At 36.4% G+C, this 22,073-nt stretch overlaps 1 protein-coding gene across 5 annotated transcripts in view; it reads left to right on the top strand.

Annotated features, from left to right (window-relative positions):
• The window catches only part of LOC123519613 (6-phosphofructo-2-kinase/fructose-2,6-bisphosphatase-like), a 40,058-nt gene extending 20,553 nt beyond the window's left edge, over positions 1 to 19,505 (top strand). For 3 of the 5 annotated variants that reach the window (XM_045281039.1, XM_045281043.1, XM_045281042.1), the window contains 7 exons: positions 75 to 178; positions 5,029 to 5,148; positions 5,506 to 5,604; positions 6,335 to 6,417; positions 6,785 to 6,996; positions 15,091 to 15,218; positions 15,937 to 19,505. In XM_045281039.1, coding sequence (XP_045136974.1) covers positions 75 to 178; positions 5,029 to 5,148; positions 5,506 to 5,604; positions 6,335 to 6,417; positions 6,785 to 6,996; positions 15,091 to 15,218; positions 15,937 to 15,993 — 803 coding nt within the window. In that variant the 3' untranslated portion in view covers positions 15,994 to 19,505. The remainder of the gene's footprint in view (positions 1 to 74; positions 179 to 5,028; positions 5,149 to 5,505; positions 5,605 to 6,334; positions 6,418 to 6,784; positions 6,997 to 15,090; positions 15,219 to 15,936) is intronic. The other 2 variants (XM_045281041.1, XM_045281044.1) reach the window with 1 other exon arrangement.
• The last annotated feature ends 2,568 nt before the right edge of the window (positions 19,506 to 22,073 follow it).

The following is a 22,073-nucleotide window of genomic DNA, read 5'->3' on the forward strand; positions in this document are numbered from 1 at the left end:
TCTTGAGTCTTAATTTTGTGGAGGTGAGGTCCTCATTATGTTATAATGTGATTTTGCTTTTGTTTTTCAACCAGGTCAGAAAGTTGTGGTTCACAAGCATGAAGGTCACATTCAAGCCCGCATAGTCTACTATCTGATGAATACTCATATCACTCCTCGCACCATCTACCTCACTCGGGTATGTATCACATGTGGCCACGGCACTGCTGTCTGTTTGCTGACCTATTTCTTTGTTTTCGTGTAGATATTTTGAACCCTCTTGCGTGGATTTTTATGCACAACTGTCCATGTGTTGGTGCAGACTGTCACACATTTTAAAGTGTGTGTGTGTGTGTGTGTGTGTGTGTGTGTGTGTGTGTGTGTGTGTGTGTGTGTGTGTGTGTGTGTGTGTGTGTGTGCATGCATGCAGGCATGCGTGCTCATCAACCTATTCCTCCCAGCAAAATATTAGTATTAACATAGTATCAAATGCAGGTTTCCATAAGTATGAAATTACGTTAAGGAAAAAAAAAAACTTTAATGACATAGAAATGAGTGAGGGGCCTTCCCTCTCTTTCAAATTCTCTGATTCTTTTCAGTGGAGCACCTGCATAATACCCATTAGGTTCACTAGTTATTGTTTATTTTATCAACATGTTAGTTAATCTCTCATGTAATCCTTGATATTGGTCTGAAAATCTCTATTTGCTCAAGTTCCTCATAACCATGAAGCATACATTGCTTGCATTTTATCATTTGGCCCGCATAGATATCATTGTTTTGCATTAACACATGAAGGATCACATAATTTTATGCAGACATTTGTTTGGAACAAGTTTAATTTTCATCATGTTCAAGGTTTTACTTATTATATGCTTTTTTTTTTACAAAATAGAGCTGCCAGTTATATTTCATTATTTATAATTCCTTAAATAACTTGGTATAAAGATTTATAGTTTTTATTTTGTTTTTTGGTTTGACCCAAAATTTTTAAGTAGAGCAGTCTAATAAGTACCTCTAGATTACTGATTACAAATTATGTCCTAATACCATTCCCTACCTGTAAAAGCTTCAAATTACTGCAGGTGCAGTGGTGGCATGAACCTCCTGCATCCCATTAGAGGGACTGTGGCTGGCTAAGACTTTGAGGCTGGCAGGCAGGGTGGTGGTAAGGCCTCATGCACTTGTCCCACTAAGAACAGGCTGTAATGTTTTTACTTTTACCTTTATCAAATTTACTGACATTGAATTACCTTTCAGAATTATTACCTTAGATAATGTATAGATAATGACAGATAATCAGTTTAATTCTCTTGGATGGTTTGGTCATATATTTCTCCCTTATGCATCTGTAAGTAAGATATTTTCAATAGAATCTTGCAGTTAATTGAGAAAAGCATAATTCTTCTACTCGTACAGGGAATCATCATAGAGCTTCAATTCTTCTGCCTGTATATATCTATTTTCATAAACTTTTTGCAGTGGCAGCATTGTAACAAGCAGTGTTTTAGATTGTTACTCTACAAAGACAATCCTAATGCATTGAGAAAGGAAAAAAAAATAAACCTTTCACAAATGATAGACTAACCTGGTCCCGTTTCTACATAGTGTACTTTGTCACTAAGCTAAGGAGTTAAACTGACAAGAGAGGGTGTTGCATAACATCTACTGTGATTTTTTTTCATATGTTTTCTCAAGACGTAGATTTTTTTTCTCAGAATTAGGATATTATATTTTAGTTGCTAGTTACTGGACCTTCATGATTTAGTTTCAAGGATGATGAAGGAGGATATAGTATTTAAACTGAAGCAACAGATACTATATATTTCAATTCAAATACATTGAAGACAAGTTTGGTTGTTGAAAATTGTCAGAGGGGCGGTGGCGTAGTGGATAAGGTGGTAAGCGTGAGATCAGGCAGATGTCCATGTGTAGGTTCAAATCTCACCACATACCGTCTTGAAACTATGTCATTTGTCGAATGGTGTAAAGTTACCTACATGTCACCGTGGTACTAGGTGGAGATGTAATTGCCTTGTACCAAAGATGCGCTTGGGTGGTGATATGGTCCCTAATATGGGTACCATTTTAAATAAATTACCTGTGCTGCTAATGGGTGAAAGCTGAACAGCAATTTTCATACTCTTCAAGTAGACCCACAGGCACTATAGGCCATAACACAATAATTTAGGTAAAAGTGAAATCCATCTGAATGGTCAGGATACATTGGAGCACAGAGAGGGATATGATTGGAGAGGCTGTGTGGAAAGTTTTTATGTACTATGCTATTATGGAGGAAATAAGAGATTGCACAGAGTGCTCAGAATGTGAAAAAATGAAAAAAGAGAAAGGTAAGTATGTAGTTGATGGGCATCTTTAGCTCGGTTCCTAGCAAACACTTAACACAAGATGATCCACAGATACATATTGAAAATAACTGAAGAGTTTAATAAACCCTATGGTTGTGGATATCTTGGAGATTAGTAAAATGGATACAATGTAAAAAGTATGAGGAATGATGACAGATTCAACTCGATAAAAGAATAAATAGAAAAAAAGAGACCCATAGTTAAAAGGTTGAGGGATGAAGGAAAAGAATTTAAAAGTGAAACAAATTAAGAAAAGTAAAACTTAAGAAGGTGACAAGTATAAGGATAAAATGTTAAATTGGAGCAAGATTAAAGATGATAGATAAAGAAGATACTCTTCTATGCTACCTTTGTTCTCAATCCTGTTCTGCTTTTATTGTATTGAAAATATTATGGTCTCATGTAGGTCAGAATACATCCTAGCAACCATGAAAATGTCCCTCAGATGCAAAACATAGACAATTAGCATCTGATAGGCAGTTGCATCAAAAGCAGATTTGTAGAGTTATGAAAAATAACAACCTGCTGGCTTGCAACTTTTGAGAGAGATGACAAAAATCTGTTATCTTAGAACCAGTGCAGAGGGAACTGTACATTATCTTGTGTTTTGGCAATCTTCTTTCTGAAGCCTCTGTCATTTTCACATTCTTTCATCAGCAAGAACATTTAGCATTAGTTATGAAGAGAAGGGATACTTCATCATTTATTAAAGTATGTTGAGAGTTGCAAGAAAAATGAGTCATTATTCATGTATTCACATTTTTGCTTGGGAAGTCATTATGAAAAACAAACTGACAATGTGGATATCTTCATTATTGTTACATATTCCATATAAGAAAACATTGTATGTGATAAGTATTTTCAAATGGGAAAGTGAGGACATTGTAATACGTACACAAAAAAAGTGTTTACATAGTTCAGAAAAGTGAGAAACTAATATTTGTGAAGTAGACCAGAATAGCAAATATTTATGACAACTTGCATAAGTGATGCTAATGGATAATGACAAAAACTGTTGAAATAGTAAAGATGTTTGAGACTACATTTGAACGTAGTATTTATCAAGTAATTTACATGGCTATATGCAGCACGCATGTGCGAATATACTTGAGATACTCTTGTAGAGTTGCATATTCTTGAATTTTAGAATTATATGATCAAGAAGTATTTCATCCTCAAGCTCTTCTCTATTCTAGAAGTTAGTGTATCCAGACAATTCTTTAGTTTTTTATTTGTGTTAACCAAGCCTCTCACGATGTGCTCTTTGAGACCAATAGATTGTGGGATATTTTTTAACAGAGAAGTGCTGCACATGAAGATCCATTACATATTAATGTACAGTCTTAAAAAAGTACAGGCAACCCCTGCGTAACGAAGGTTCACACAACAAAATTTTGCTACAACGAAAGTTTAATTTTACTACCATCTGCTCGTTTAACGAACACCAAACTCGTTTTAACGAAGTTTTATCCAGGTAATTTTTTCCAAGTTTGAAAGGCCTGCCGTATCACGCAAGCTGACAGGCTTTTGAATACACCAGCGCCTCTCGTGGACAACACGCGCACCACTCACTCCCCCTGTTCAAAACAATAACAGTGTCAGCAGCAGCTCGTCTTCCCTTGCTTAACTTACCACCAAAACGCCCTGCAATGTGGCCTAGTGTTGCTAAGAAGACCAGGAAGTCTCTTACTCTCAAAGTGAAGTTGGATATTATTCACAGACATGAGAGAGGTGAGAAGACTACCTAATAGCATTGCTCGCCACCATCTTGACTCCATCTACTGTCTCTACTATTTTCAAGTCAGCAGACTATTAAGAAGGCTGGTGAGATTGTATCTTCCTTGCAAGCTAAAAGAACCACCTGAACTTGTGACTACAATAGATAAAATGGAAAGCCTTGTGGAAATGTGGTACATAAGTTTTGTATGTGATACAATGATGCATCCTTTGTTTACATTCCACAGGTTGCCGCTTAGTGTCTTTCCCGTTTCACTCTCCCTCCCTTCATAAATTTAAGATCATCAACATTATAAAGTTACGTACATACATACATTCGTGTACATTATAATGACTTAAACTACCTAAATGTTTTTCATAATTTTTACTTTCATTAAACCTTTCACTGTCCTATGATGCACTCTCGCTTTGTTTACTCTCATTGGAAGTTCAAGTCAGGCGCTAAACTTGTTATAATCGGTTCGCTTAACGAAGGGTTTTTTAGGAACGTAATCCCTTCATTAACCGGGGGTTGCCTGTATTCTTCCTAGAAATTATGCAAATAATTTTGACTACTGGCAAAAAAAAAGTTACTTGAATGTGGAGTGCATTGGTTGCACTGGATTACAAGGTTAAGTCAGTGTGATATCTGCAACACATATTTTGTGACATCTTGGACAGCTTGGTTCTCTGAAATTGATATTACTCAAAACTTTGAAATCTTGGAGAGAGTAAGGATACTTTTCTGTATGATTGTATCTTAAATTGCTATGTCAACTAAACCAAATGTTAATCATGAAATATAATTGTAAATTATAAGTTAATTTTTGTGTTGTACAGGGGGTTTGATGATTTAGAAAAAAATAAAACTTAATTAAAAAAAAATGCTATTATGTATAGAAAATTTTTTGGTACATACTGATTGTTGAGAAGTGCAAATACATTGTTACTTTTCTGTCAACAGCATGGGGAGAGCATCCACAATATGGAGGGAAGGATAGGTGGAGATGCAGAACTAAGTGAGAATGGCCGTAACTTTGGCAATGCTCTTGCTAAATACATCAAGGAGCAAAATATTTCAAAGGTAAAAAAAATTTGTATTGTAACCTTTTTGTTATATGTATTATATGATTATCTTACTAGTTTGAAATACAAAATTTTGTAATTGCACTCTTTGAGATAACAGGAGATTGTGAGACTTACAGATAGGAATCTTTGAAATCAGACTGTACAAGTGGTGCATTTGTTGTTAACATGAAGGAATGTTAATTTTGGTAAAACTTGGTAGCTTTGTCTAATATGGTTGATAATAGCATTGATAAATGCTAGAAGATATCTATTTTTATATATGTCTTATCTAAAAAAGAAAATTATGTCAATCAGTAAGACATGAATTGCTGTTTGTCATTCTTGATGTTAGACTATTCAAATCACTCCACAGCTGCGGGTGTGGACCTCCTGGCTGAAACGGACCATTCAGACAGCAGAGGGAATTGATGCCCCACAGGAGAGGTGGAAGGCTCTCAATGAAATTGATGCTGTAAGTTTTTCTTAATTCTTAGTTCTCACATTGTCAAGTCGTTGTTCTTCATTGACATCACAGAAACTGAAGAGAGTGATGTTTAAGGCACTGGTCTGCAACAAATTGTTTAAAAAGGAAAAATTCAAAATATTTGTAAAACAATATTTCTTTTATTATTCCAGCCTTCTCTTGACTGAGATCTGTTCAAGTGAAAACTTAGGCAATTTTCACTCCTATTCTGTGGTACACCATTACAGATGCAGAATTTAATTTTGTACAATTTTCACAACCCTATAGTTTGTTTAAATGAATAAGTATATCTTGTACTTCTTCACATTACAAATACTTACAAATAAACAAGAATTGTATATTAATCAAAATGGTTGGATGCACACCAGACAACACCTTAGGTCTTAAACCTGTGGCTCCAACATTCACAGCTCTCAATGAAGAGGTCTTAGTACTATGAATTTTACAGTTTTCCTTTACAATTACTCACTCTGATGTCTTGTTCCTATTTCTTATGCTTTAGTGGGATATTATATGTATGTTGACAAAGACATTGAAAAAAACAAAATAATCTTTGGATATATCTCGGTTCCTACAAAAGTGTTCAGTCTATAATAATTACAAGCCCCCAAAATTATAGCTATGTATCTATGGAAAAAATTAACTTGTTAAAAACAAAATTGAAGCCTGTAAAAATATAACATGAAAACAAATGCATTCTAGTCTTATTATATTTCAGGGTGTGTGTGAGGAGATGACCTATGCTGAAATTAAAGAAAAATTCCCAGATGATTTTGCTAGTAGAGACCAGAATAAATTCAGGTATGTATTACATACTTTTAGTCATTTGTAGCAGGCATGCTTGTGGATTGGCTGAATTGCTAGCCTTCAATTCCTGAAAGGTTGCAAGGCTATAATTTTACCTTATATCTGCTAATAATTCTCTGCTAGGTGAACAAGTGCTACTTTAATAAAGACCAAATATATTTGTTTTTGCCAGGCCTGGGATTTAAATCCTAACTACTATTAGATTTTCATCTTACATTGATTATGAAGACTACATTTAATAGTGACAGGATCTATGAAGAGATGGGTGAACTTGTACTCAGGTAATGTAAGATAAACAGCTTATCAGCTCTTCCTCAAAGTCTACACAAGTTCATGTAATAAGGACAGTCAATGTTTACAGTTTCCGTTACCCTCGAGGGGAAAGCTATGAAGATCTGGTGGCTCGTTTGGAGCCTGTCATTATGGAACTAGAGCGCCAAGGGAATGTGTTGCTCATTGCTCACCAGGCTGTGCTTCGCTGTCTCATGGCCTACTTCCTGGATGAGCCTTCAAGTGAGTATGATGTCATTCCACCCACAACCAAGAATAACCCCATGTGTAATAGGATTCGCAGTAAGTTCTGTTTCTTGTTTAGTTTTTGTTGCTATATATGAAACTGAATGAATGTAGTAGAGGGTTATAGTATTATGGCAAATCTCAGGTATCCTAAAAATACTTGATATTTTGAATTAAAAGATATGAGAATGGGAAACTTAAAAACTTCACTATAACGCTCAACTCTTCTTGTCTCCTTCATGCCTATAGTTAACTCAATGAACTGGGGTAAATAAGCCCAACCAACATGAAGATGTCATACTGTGCTTCCAAGAATCATTCCATTGCTGAACTCTGTCACAACAAAAAACTGCACTACAACTTTTAAACAATATTGGTTTATCATCAGTTACAAACAATATTGGTTTATCATTAATTTTCCCTGTTGTTTGTATATCTCTTTTAATTATAGTGGTGCCTTGCACTAATGGGCACTTCATGGGTGAGGGATTGTCTGTTACCGCAAATTGTCCGTTACTGAGAGCCGTTTGTCTGTGAGACCCTTAACCCCATCGTTACCGACCCGTCAACCTTATGTAAACAAGATGTTTCGCTGCCGAACCGACTGTCCACGCACTCCTCCGCATTGTCCGTGCGGTAGTCTTCAGCTTCGTCTCACAAACACCCTGTTCACACTATATTATTTATTTTTATGTTTTCTATCAGAGAAACCCCACATGTCATTTGAGTAAAAAAAATATGCAGCATGTGTGTTGGTCCAGAGACACAGAGCAGCAATCACATCTTTCCCCATGAATAACTGAAAACAATCTAGATCGCTCATAGCACTGGCTTCATGATGTAGAATAATACTAGGATGTACATCAGGAAAATCAGTGTTACATGTAAGTAGAGGGTTAGGTCTGGTGTCAGAGAATGGGTCTGAAAGAAGTGTGAAATCTGTTTGTTTACCAGCAGCTGTGGGGGGTGAGGCAGGAGGGCTGCATGACAGGCCACTGCTTGCGGACAACGTCTCAATACTCTCATCACCGCTGCTAGGATCACTCTTTACATCACTGATAGCTTCAGGATCAAACAAAGTATCATCACCTTCCATTGAGTCATCAGACCCCTCAAATTCACTTATTGTCCCACCATCATATTCATCTTCACTGTCAGTTGTAGAGATATCCATAATTGCGAAGTAAATCCGCGTGCTACCACAAAAAAACTTCAAGCAGCTCTGAACAGAAACTAGAGAATATCGCATTGCGGCACTCGACAAGCATGTGTTGCCATACGTAGGTCAGAAAATATGATGTATAAAAAAAATATAATATGATGATTGGTCTTCACAAATTACGTCAGCACTGACAATAACTCATGGGTCAAAGTTTATGACGTTTCAAACCGTCCCACAAATGGCTGCAGCCTTATGTTTGTAAACACAGACACTTGCCACCACGTGGGTAGAAATAACCCAGAAATCGAGGCCTTGAGAGCCCTCAATACACACAGTTTATAACCGTGGCATGTGCATGTCATGGGGAGCACGCTCGGTTCCTGGCACGTGAACTCAGCCGTGACACGTACGTGTCACAAAACACACATCCGGTACTGAAGGGGTTAAACACTCCCTTTCCCTATTTTGGTAGTTTATTCTCTTTTAATAATGAAAAATTATTTTCAATGTTGAAATAAAAGATTTCATTATTATTTAAGAAGTATACAGTAATAAAAAATTTGTCTTACCAAGAATAGATGAATTGAAGATATAGCTTCCTGTTTGGTGTAATGGCTGAATTTTGCCACCATGCTGATGAAACAATTTGCTAATTGTGTCATCTACATCAAGAAAATCTACTAAATTACTTTCAGTCAAAAGAAGAAAGAAATGAAATTGTAGACCTACAAAGACTTGTAATTGAAGACAAAAATCAAGTGATTGGAGAGTTTTAGTGTGCAATTGTCTTGTCATCTGCACATTTGTCAGCCACGGCACACACTCTCTCTCTCTCTCTCTCTCTCTCTCTCTCTCTCTCTCTCTCTCTCTCTCTCTCTCTCTCTCTCTCTCTCTCTCTCTCTCTCTCTCTGTGTGTATTTACCTAGTTGTATTTACCTAGTTGTAGCTTTACAGGGCCTGGCCTTTATGCTCGTGTGGCCCCGTCTCCATATCTACACTTATCCAATTTTTCTTTAAAACTATGCACACTCGTTGCTGACACCACTTCCTCACTCAAACTGTTCCAAGTCTCAACACATCTTTGCAGGAAACTATATTTTTTAACATCTCTCAGACATCTCTTTCTCAGTTTTTTACTACGCGATCTTGTGCTTCGAATGTCATATTCTTCTCTCAGGATCAGTTTCTCATTATCCACTTGGTCCATTCCGTTGATCAATTTATAAACTTGTATCAGATCCCCTCTCCTTCTCTGTTCCAGGGTTGGTAGATCCATAGCCTTTAGTCTCTCCTCATATGTCATCCCTTCAAATTCTGGAACCATTCTTGTAGCCATTTTTGTAGTCTCTCCAACTTCCTTATGTGTTTCTTTTATGAGGGGTCCACACTACTCCTGCATATTCCAATCTGGGTCTTATTATAGTACTTATCAATTTCTTCATCATTTCTTTGTCCATGTAGTGAAATGCTAATCCAATATTCCTTAGCAAATTATATGTCTCTGAAAATTCTATCAATATGGCTTACTGGTTGATTGTTTTCTTCCATCGTCACTCCTAAGTCCTTTTCCTTTTTACTTTCTCCAGTTCTACTCCATCTCCCATCTTATAGATTCCCACAGATCGTCTTTCACTATTTCCCATTTCCATGACATGGCTTTTGTCCACATTGAATTCCATTTCCCACTTTTTACTCCATTCCCAGATCTTATTTAGGTCTTCTTGCAGTATTTCACAATCCTCTTTTGCTTTATAACTCTGCACAGTTTCGTATCATCCGCAAACAGATTTATGTAGCTGTTCACTCCTTCTGGCATGTCGTTAATATATGAGGAAAAGTATTGGTGCCAATACTGACCCCTGTGGCACTCCGCTTTCTACTGCTCTCCACTTGGACTTCATATCTTTAACTACCGTCCTTATTTCTCTCCCCCTCAAATAATTTTCCATCCATCTCAATGTGCTTCCTTTTAAGCCACCCTTCTCCTCTAACTTCCACAGTAATCTTGCATGTGGCACTTTATCAAACGCCTTTTTTAAATCCAAATAAATACAGTCAACCCATCCTCTCTCTCTTGTACTCTATCAACTATTCTAGAATAGAAACTCAATAAATTAGTTACATATGACCGTCTTTTTCTAAAACCAAATTGGCTATTTGATATTAATTTGTTGTCTTCAAGGAACTCGATCCATTGTTTCTTTATTATTCTTTCACACATCTTGCATATTACACTAGTTAGTGATACCGGTCTGTAATTTAAAGGTTCTTCCTTCCTTCCGCTCTTATATATATGGGAACCACCTCAGCTCTTTTCCATTCTACTGGTACTGTTCCATTTTCTATTGAGCATTTTATGATGTTGGATTCCTAGTTCTTCCCTACATTCTTTCAGTATTCTGCCTGAGACTTCATCCGGTCCCATTGCCTTCTCTTCATCCAGTTCCTTCATTAACTCTTTTATTTCAAGCTTGGTTACTTTAATCTCTTTCATATAGACTGTCTCTCTATTACCCTGTGGCCTTTCAAATTTGGATTCCTTAGTAAAGACCTCCTGGAATTTATTATTTAATAGTTCTGCCATACTTTTGGGTCTTCCACCATCCCGTTCTCTCCTTTTAACCTTTCTATTGTTTCTTTTGCCTAATTTTTCCATTTATGAATCTATAGAACAATTTTGGTTGCTCCTTACATTTTTCGACAATGTCCTTTTCATAGTTCTTTTCCTCTTCCTTCCTCACCTTAACATATTCATTTCTCGCTGCCTTGAAGTTTTCCTTATTTCTGGATTTCTATTTCTCCTCCACCTTTTCCATGCTCCATCTCTTTTCTCCTTTGCCCTAGCACACCTTGCATTAAACCAATCTTTCCTTCTTCTTTAGGTCTATATTTTGGGACATATTCCTGACTCCTGTTTTGTATATTTCCAAAAATAAGTTATACTTCTCTTGCTGTCTCTGAGTTTTCCATCTCCTCCCAGTTAATGTTTTAAAATAGTTCTTGAGATTCTCAATATCAGCCTTTCTGTAATTTAATCGGTCTCCTTTGTATGAATCGTCTCTATCTTCCTTTCCCTCTTCTATATCCATTTCTAATATTACATGGTCACTCTTTCCCAATGGGCACTTATATCTTATATCATCATTCATTTGTATACCCCTTGTAAAAACTAGGTCCAATCTCGCCGGCTCGTCGTTTCCTCTGAATCTTGTGTTTTCCTTTACTCTTTGGTCCATCATATTATCTATCATTAGGTTCAGGAATCTTTCTCCCCAGGCTTCTTCCCCCATACCACTTTCATAATTTTCCCAGTCCACTTCTTTACAGTTGAAATCTTCTACTAATATCACTTTTCTCCTTTCTTTAATGATTCTCGTATTTGTGTGTGTGTGTGTGTGTGTGTGTGTGTGTGTGTGTGTGTGTGTGTGTGTGTGTGTGTGTGTGTGTGTGTAATTCACCACTGTTGTCTGCTGGTCACCCAGCCAGTCTTTCCCATAACTGAGCGAGCTCAGAGCTCATAGACCGATCTTCGGGTAGGACTGAGACTACAACACACACTCCACACACCAGGAAAGCGAGGCCACAACCCCTCGAGTTACATCCCGTACCCATTTGCTGCTAGGTGAACAGGGGCTACACATTAAAGCTGCAGTTACACTAGTCAGCATAAACCTTGAACTCCAATAACAGGGTTTGACAAAAAGGCATCCATCCAATCATATCTTCGAGCGAATGGTTAGACGCACTCATGAGTGTCCAAATATGATCTGCCTGTGACTGCTGACCTCATAGCCTACTACAAGGCAAATAGCCTCTCTCCTGCTCTCTCCTGATGTTACCATATGAAGGTCTATAATATAAATACTCTAGAAAAAAAAAAAAATGCTACAAAATCATATGCAACGACAAGTCATGTTGCCTACCACGTAACGGGGCATTTAAAGACACCTTTAAATTGCGTAAATAAAGGCGATTTGAACATATAAGGAATTAAGATAGGAACTTGCCGTTTTCACAGAAAACTGTAGACATTTCAAGGATAACAGCAGTATTAATAACTCAATTTTGAGGTTTGGGTCCAAAAAGAGGTAGTAAATAACCTGACTAGGCCACTCCACTGAGACAAGGTGGGGGACACAAAGCACCAGCATGTTCCAAAATGGAGCCAAAAGAATTGTAGTCAAATGAAAATTGGGTGATTGATAATATTTAATAACATGATACTCTTCTAATCCTATTTCAATGCTTTTATTGTATTTAAACATATCTTGAACAAAAATTCAGTTTCCAAGTTATTTTTCTTTCTATATATTGTAAATTTCCTAGTCAAATAATATAGTTCATCAATTGTTTATCTTTGGATGCTCGTCTTTGGACAAAACCAACTATATCTCTTTGACTTTTGTCTCGCCAAGGATCCTATTGGATTCTGTCAAACATTGGACCAAATCCAACAAAACTGACAGGATCCAAGGTTTATGTTGACTAGTGTAACTGCAGCTTAAGAGGCTTGCCCATTTGCCTCGCCGCTTCCCGGGACTCGAACCTGGGCCTTCTCGATTGTGAGTCGAGCGTGTTAACCACAACACTACGTGGTGTAATTCACCTCGGTCGCCTGCTGGTCACCCAGCCAGTCTTCCCCATTACGGAGCAAGCTCAGAGCTCATAGACCGATCTTCGGGTAGGACTGAGACCACAACACACTCCACACACCGGGAAAGCGAGGCCACATCCCCTCGAGTTACATCCCGTACCTATTTACTGCCAGGTGAACAGGGGCCCATTTGGCTCGCCGCACCGGGACTCGAACCTGGCCCTCTCGATTGTGATTGTGTGTGTGTGTGTGGGGGGGGGCAGTGTCATTATCCTCGTTTGCCAATAACATTCAAACAGAAATGTATAACTAGCATTTCACTTCAGCAGACCACAGATCCAACCAGCCTGTGACCATAAATCACCATGAATATCACTCCAGTGACGCCCCACAGGCAAGCAGTCGCCACTCCACCTTATTGCAAGTTTTGTAAATTATAGATGAGCAAAGCAAGTTACAAGGGTATCTAGCATGCCTTTTTTTGGCTTGTTTATCGTATCATATGTGTATTCATCCGCTTGGCCGCTTGGGAACTACGGATTTGTTGGGAAAAAGAAAACAAATGCCATGACGGTCCAAAAAAAATTGGTTAGTGTCGGATCAGTCCATTACTGAGTAAAATCTGTTACTGTGAGGTCCATTATCGTGAGGCACCACTGTATTTAGTATTTAAAGTTAGCATATATATACTGTCAGTAGGCAGACATTCATGGATACAACTGTTGGCAGTGTGTGACCACATGGGCAAAACTACACTTTGCTTAGGTAGGCTTAGCAGGCATGATCAGACAAAAGAAGTGTAGTTAAAAAGTTACGTAAAGAAACACAAAATGCTTCTACAGCAGGAACAGGGGCAAGGGACAGGAAGTAAACTAAACACGTTAGGTATGGATGTTGGGTGGATGTGGCGTTTGCTTTGCCAGCTACCAGCGGAGTACCTGGAGCTAGCTAGCAACTCTGATTTTTACTTGCAAGTCAAAGCAAAAAATTTACTGAATGACAGATCGCATGTCAAATTTCTTGGAAGTATAGGCGCTTGTAAGTCGAGGTTCTGTTGTATATACTAGTATTAGTTATTACAAATAATTTTAGGTGTTAATAGGCAATGAAGATACAGTGGACTACCAGACCTTAAACTCTCAGATCTTGTACAGTTTGGACACTAACCAAAAAGTTAAATGAATTTCATCACCAGAGATTGACCTAAAACTGGACCTTGATTAGCTGACGCTGGCCAATGGAGGACGGGAAGCATCTGTTATGTGTCTCTGTTAATTATAGTTGAGTGTAGTTACTGTGGCTAAGTCAACCATTAGTACCATAATTAAAAACAAAGAAGCTATCAAAGCAACCAACATTGCCAAAGGATCTTTTTTAGTGTCTAAACAAAGACTCCATCACTGGAGTCGAAACAAGCTGGGACTGCAAGATCTGCTTTGCCTTGTAAATCTATGTAACTATGTACAATAACTCCTTCATCAACATTTACAATTGCTATAAAACTTGCCACCAAGAGATAAGTAATGTTCAAATTTTTTTTTACTTAGTAAGAATCCAAAGTCATGGAATATATTAAAGTTATTTACATTATTTCCTATGAAGAACATCGTTTTGCATCTCAACCAATTTGGTCCTGGAAAAGTCTTCTGGAATGTATTGTGTTCAAGGACTGAGGGTTCATTGTACTAATACTGATGGGAATTTTTCTCCATGTATGTGCTCTGTATAAGTGATCATGAGTGATAAAAGTGTGGTATGACATCATGAGGTGGGAGAGCTTATTCTTCTCAGGCTTACCATGCACACTGTATTCTCAACTTGCCCTCTGTCAAATAATACTCAGTCACTGTCAGCACTCATTCTATTTCTAGACATATCCTCATAATAATTCACCATATATTTTTAGATATCTTTTTGAACAACATATTCAATCACTATCTTTCTCTTTATCCATAACCCTAGTTATTTTTCCATTTTCATTTCTCTAATTTCTTTCATATAATAGTATGGGAGGATCTACTTTTTGGAAAATTTTGTTCAAAACATTCTATGGAAAAATAATAATTATATGATTGAATTGTTAATACCAAGTATGTATAGCTATACCCTTTAACTCCCTAGCACATTCATCTCACTGTATATATATATATATATATATATATATATATATATATATATATATATATATATATATATATATATATATATATATATATATACATACACACAATGCTGATATGGATACTGAAATCTATCATTTAGTTTATTGTTTATCAGAAACTGTTATTTCAATTTATTTTGAGAAGACATTTGACAGTTTACTTTTGATAAAAAATTTGCATTAATTTTTTTTACATGTATATTTATATAATATTAAAAAAACTTACTTTCTAAGATGAACTACCCTACATGGAAGTTCCACTCCACACCATCGTCAAACTAACTCCGGTAGCATACGGCTGCAGGGTGGAGTATGTACCCATTGATGTCCCTGCTGTTAACACTCACCGTCCAAAGCCCAAGGTAATATCAGTCAAGACATTGATTGTATTATTCATATTTATAACAACTTTGTCATTGATATGTCCATTGTCTTTTCTGTTTCAGATGTAATTAGATAACATGAGACAATTCTAGTTCCTTTTTCAAATTTCTTTATATAGCAGGCTGACATTATGTACCATTTAATTTTGGAGCACCCAAAAAAGGATATAAAGCAGAGGTGTCTCTCCAAACATGTTCAAGTGTTCACTTGATACTAACACTTCTTTCACACATATGCTCTTATTTTCTTTCCATCTTACACAGCACTTTCTATATTACAACCATTATTTTCACTCTTCATACTTCATTCTTTCAGTAGTTTGGCCAAACCATATTAGTGTCTATTTTCAATACTCTACAATTAATATTGTTGGTGCAAACATCTATACTGCAGCTCCATTTACATTTTCGTTCCCCATATCCATGATTTACTTTTAGTTTTCATCTCATGTGTAAACTATGGAATTCATTCACTATTCTCTGGTTCACTTTCACTTTTCATTTTATGTAGCTTGTTGTGTGCATTCTGTTTCAGCCTTGTATCAATATTTCTTAATTTAGTTTCCATCTCTGATGGACTTAAGTTTTTATTTCTCATGCAACCATTCTTACAAACATGTAGTCAGTATCATTTTTCTATCCGTGACTAATTTCATCAATGAAGATAACTATATCTCATCAGTGTCTTTTGTTGCAGATTCCTGGCACTCTGGAGGACGAGCTGTGTCCTGAGGTCTCTGAGATGGACTCTTGATGACTAACTTCTTTAGGTTATATGTTATTAGGCATCATTATTTGCTTTGTTGCCATTTATTTTCAGATGTAAAACCTATTTTACCTTGATCATGTTCACCAAGGCTGCCTACATAGCATGCTTTATTTTATACCATTAATATATTTTATTTAACAATAGGTTAGCAGCTACAGTCTTGTTTAAGGTTTTCAAGTTCACTGTGGAATATAAACTAAGTTCAAAGTTTTTGTTCTCTCTCTCTCCTTTAAAAAGCAAGTGCTTCCTTTTATGTACGTGTGGGCAGGTTGTCCCCTGTGGAAAGTTGCTGGTTATCTTCCTTTGCATGGTAACCTTTAGCACATTTATCTCAAAAGTTAGTGTACATACCGGGATATACTACTCCCTCCCTTTTATGTTGACCTGTTCTCAAGAAATTCTGGTAGCTCCAATATTGAATTACCATACATTGTATGATGTGTTGTATTTTGTAGGAAACAAATGCTTAATGTTAAATCTTTGTGATGATGTCTACCTAAGTATGTCATGGAGTGAATACTGTCAGGTTAATTAGTACTTGCAAATCAGATCAGTGTTGATAATTAGGACTTGATAATCCTTCCTTGAATTTAATTGGTGGTGCAGTCACTGCCCACTGCATATTAGAATTACCTGTAGAAAGTTTTGAATACACATCCTATGAAATTCCTTAGTATGATGATTGTGTACTCCTTTGTGAGATAAATGCTGCATTTTGCCTTAAAACTATAATTGTAATTTGTGCATCTCACTCATGTTTTCATATATAATATTTTGGAAATTGTCAAAATTCAGTGCAGCATTTGTTACAAGAGCAATATTTGTTTCCTAATAGGAGCATCACAACCAAATTTGTTTCTAAAGGCCTGTCTGAATTGTTATTTACTGAAGATGTTTAGTTCCTACAGATTTTTCCCCATAATATATCTAACTATTTTTTACAAATTCTAAGTACTGGGGTTGTGCTCAAGGTTATGAACTTTACTCGCATGTAATATTGTTACATATTCCTTTGTAAATAATTCTATGTTTGCATATGTTTCTTAGTCATAAATGTATATTGAATTCATTATAACTTTAAGTTATAATGAAGTCATCATGGCAGTACACAAGCTGCTCCCTCATATAATTCTTTTACAAATTCCTTTGTAAGAACATTTCAAAAGAATTCTGGTATAAACAGCATTTTCAATCTAGACACCTTGTAAAACCATAGAAAAAGCACTCAATACCTTAGTTAGTCTCTCTCTCTCTCTCTCTCTCTCTCTCTCTCTCTCTCTCTCTCTCTCTCTCTCTCTCTCTCTCTCTCTCTCTCTCTCTCTCTCTCTCTCTCTCTCTCTCTCTCTCTCTCTCTCTCTCTCTCTCTCTCATAGCTTGTTTTTCTCTATTTACTTTCAATACAAAATAATAGTTTTGGTGCTCAAGGTTGTAATTTGTATCTATATTTAGACACATGCATACACATACTGTGTCATTCTTGGTGGATTTGTGCAAAGTAAATGAATTATAACACAAAAGCCTATTGGACCTTGAATTTTAAGTGGAGCTGAGGTATTGATGTACAGAAACTGAAGATTTGATTAAGATTAGGGCATGACTATGAAGTACTTGTTATTTATCAATTTGAGTGAAGGTTTGTCCAAACAAGCAGGCATGTCTGTCAGGCTGCACAGATGTTGGCAAATTCTGCTGAGCCTGCCTGTGAATGTTATCCATACAATCAAGTTGATGAATAGCTGGGCTTCCTTGGTGATGCCAGTAACATGCAAATTGTGGTACAATGAAGTTGAATCAATGTGCTTGTCAGCACTGCCTGGTAATTTTGCTCATTGGGCTTTGAAGTAAATTGGTGGTTTGTCTGTCAAATGTACCAATCAGGCCTGATTGCTTGGACAGCATTAAGAGAAACCTGTCACTCCCGACAAAGGAACCATCTGCAATGGGACCGCTAATCATTACTTGCTAAAAGAACCAATTGAGGCTGTACCTGAAGGGCCACAATTTAACTTAACATGACTGGTTCAACTTTCACTAAATCCAGTGAGCATTTCATGAGATTCTGGATGATGCACATTAATGACAATAGTTAGGATAATTTTCCAGATGTAGCAAGATGTAAAGTTTTGTCTACATGATTATATAGTACTTGGGAGATTCCCCTATTTACCAGGGAAAACCTGGGTATTGTGATGTGCATAGGGGATGGTTGACAGCAGCTATTGGACAATTGTAACTTGTGCATAAGCCCCATCCACACCATGAGCAGTGACTGCAGGCACTAGTAAGGACTTTGCTTGTTCATAGGTTTACTGCTTGTGCACACAAGCAAACCAGGAAAGTGCTTAGTGTTGATGGTTGTGTAGTTTCACTAGATAAGTGGTTCCCAAACTTTTTTCTGTCATTTCCCCCACCATCCAGTTCAACCATCCAGATTTCCCCCTTCATGTGTATGAGAGAGATCATGTTTGAATGTGAACCGACTGGTAGATACGGCGCCGCCCATCTACAACAGGCGTTTTCTCTCTCTCTCTCTCTCTCTCTCTCTCTCTCTCTCTCTCTCTCTCTCTCTCTCTCAGACATGAGAAAATCCATCGGAGATTTTTTTAGTTAGTAGGTAGTGTAATTATTTCCCCCCCCTGGTAGCTTCAAATTTTCCCCCAGGGGGAAAATTTCCCCAGTTTGGGATCCACTGCACTAGATCAAACGCTGATGTATATTATGACTGTTGCCAGATATACACTGCTATGAAACCAAAGGATGTTGATAATATTGATGTTAGTGATCAAGCAACAAGGCTATTCCTTCACTTGTAAAATCTCAATGACCTAGACAACATATTCCTTGTTTAACATAATTTTACTAAGAACCTTGTGGATTATTAAAATGATCAAATGGAAAGACACTTATTGTGGCTCCTAGTCTGTCATGATTGGTTCAAGTAGCTTGTTTGAATAACTGAGTGTGCCATTGGCTGTCAGGCTCTGCTTGATCATGTGGATGGGGCTTAACAATAAATATAGCTAAGAACAGCCAGCATTCTTTCACAATCATCAGCTTGAAATCAATTTAGCATGCCATTTAGAATTTTTTGTAATCATTATAACTTCCAAGATTTTAATAAAAGGAAGAAACGACTGCTGTTGAGCTGTGTGCATGACATTAGAATATTTCATGATTTTTATGATCTTGATAATTTGGGATATGTCCTATATTGGTGTTTATGTCAAGGAGCATACACGTATCATAATTTTTTATGAAGCACAAGTTTTATCAAATTAAGCGATTGTTGCTGCTTTTCAGAATGTCTTGATCTCTGAAAATTATACTGGACTGAAAGTAATATCATGATGGTTGTTTTGCAAACAATGCTGCATAACACAATACAACTATAGATAGTGTTTCTCTGTCACACTTGTAGAGAAGATACCCATGTATGTAATTATAATGGATTGTGGTATTTTCAAACAGCTACTTATAATATAATATAATATTTATGATGGAATCTTTTTTTTTGTGGGGGGACAATTTCCACATAATGATGTATGACACCATATCATCTTCCTTGAACAACAATCCCACCTTCACCATGGTTTCTATGCTGCAGTGTTTTAGGACACTGCTAATCACTGTTCATCCTAATTCAGAGTAATTACTTATCTAATTTAATGTAATCCATGTAATGCTCATTTGTAAGATAGCATTGATTGTTAGCAAGCATTATATATTATCAATTTTGAGCAGTGGAGTGGAGTTGTCAGAGCTACTTTTTTTTTTTTTTTTAATGAAACAGGCACTGTTTGATCGATAAGAATTTCATCACTCCAACTCAAGCTTTCTTGAAAACTATAGTTTTCTTTGATTTGATTAATTTTGCAACTTGTGCAGAATAATTATATTTTCTTTAAAGCAAAATTAATCCTTAACAGTTTCAAGAGGATAAACTGTTTTGAATACCATTCTGTGACAAAAAATCAAGTCTTTTTTCTACTGCTGAACATGGCTGCTAAAAATTGCTGGTTTCTGCACATTTGCTCTACTTTTATGAAACTATTAATTCCTTTGGCTTCCTCGCTGACTCCCCTCCTCTGACTAACTGTCTTCAGTCTCTCTCACCGCCAAAATGTTGCATCCCTTTCTATATTTTATCGCTATTTTCATGGTAACTGTTCTACTGATCTTGCTAACTGCATGCCTCCCCTCCTCCTGCGGCCACGCTGCACAAGGCTTTCTTCTTCCTCTCATCCCTTTCACTGGTAAACTCTGGAACTCCCTCCCTGCATCTGTATTTCCGAATTCCTACAACTTGTCTTCTTTTAAGAGGGAGGTATTGAGGTATTTGCTCCCCCTAATTCTGGCTGACGGTTTTGGCACTTTGAAGTCTTTGGAGAGCCAGCGCTCAAGTGGGCCTTTTTCTAACTTTCTTTTTTTTTGCCCTTGGCTGGCCCTCTTCCCTACATAAAAAAAAAATAAATAAATAAAATAAAATAAAAAGATTTATATATTTTTTTTTATATTAATAAGCCAAAAAAACATAATTATCAAAGACTTTTCATGAAAAGGTAAGCTAAACACACATACAGTACTTAGGGTAGTGGCACAGTATAGGCAGTGGCAGTCCATTCCTGAAATCATTATTGAGTCCCTGAAATATGCCAACAAACTACCTATCAATATTAAGTGTATCTTTTACAAAAACTGCATTGTGTAGCTCTAGAAATGAGCAGGAATGTCTGCAAAGGCCTGATTGCAATACCAGGGCAGATGACCAATAAGCCTCCAGATAAAAGAGAACATTATCTAATCCTTTAAAAAAAAGTTACAGTGGAGATAGCCTCTGGTACTGTGGGAAGGGGTAAAAACTCAGTTCTTAGTTACTTGTTGATAATTTATGAAGGCCAGTTCTCCTTGATTTCAGAAATGTCTTCTGCTCATCCTTTTTTCACATACTTTAAACCAGCTTGAAAAATTAGATGTATGTATTATAAAAATCCTCAAGTGCTAAAGTGGGAGTTTACTGTCATAACAGCAGCTTGAATTTTACTTGTAGCATAAGTTTGTTCTGATTTTTTGATAAATCTGAAATGAATTTCAAGCATGAAAATTTTGGTCAGAGTAGAAAATATGCATCCATGTTTTTAATGTACCTGATATAACATTTATTTATTCATTCATTCATTTATGTAGTTTTTTTTTTATTTATTTTTTTTTTATTAAGAATTCATGAAAGGCTTGCCTGATTTGATAGACGAAAAATTTCTCTTAAGATATTTACTTTGTAAAGTTTGGGTGGTAATGCTGCATCTTTGCTAAGGTCATTTAAGAAATAAGTGGTACTTTATCATATTTTTGCACATACTGTACACTAGTGTAGTTGGCTTATGACCATACTTCACTCCAAAACATTCAGAGGGCAAGATTTTATCTCAAAGAAAAGAAAAAAAATTAAGAGCAACAAAATACATAAGAACATCTTTCAGTCCTACAATGGTCGTTTTCATAATCAAAATCAAAATAATTATTTTTATTTTATGTAGGAGAGGAAAACTGTCCAAGAGCTAGTTGAAAAAAAATCCTAATGCAGGTCTAAGAGAGTTAGTTATATTGGTTGCAAGTCAAACGTATTTGTTAAGTACTCCACTATTAGTATTTCTTATTTATTTATTATTATTTTATTTTAATCCATTATTTGTCCTTTCTGTCTCAAGTGGTTCACAAATAATAATAACTGAATTTTAAATGTTATTCCACCTTTCTGGTAGAGTCTTATACTAATCTCAAGTGACATTGTAATTTTTGATAATTGAAAACTAACTGTGTTTAACAGATTTTGGTCTTGCCAACATTACCGCTGTCATATGTAAGTTTTAATCTCTTCAAATATGATTGCTCAATATCTTTCAGTAACCAGTTAATGAAAAAAAAAAAAAAAAAAGTAAAGTTGTGAAAGGAGAGTGTTATTTTCAGCAACCACTGTGGTGCTTGTGCAATTAAATTGGTTGTTTTACTGGTGAATGTTGGTTTATGGTATTTCCAGCAGTTTTAGAGCTGGGGCTATTAAATGTTTG

The sequence above is a fragment of the Portunus trituberculatus genome, chromosome 45 (assembly GCF_017591435.1).
Source record: "Portunus trituberculatus isolate SZX2019 chromosome 45, ASM1759143v1, whole genome shotgun sequence".
Lineage (NCBI taxonomy): Eukaryota > Metazoa > Arthropoda > Malacostraca > Decapoda > Portunidae > Portunus > Portunus trituberculatus.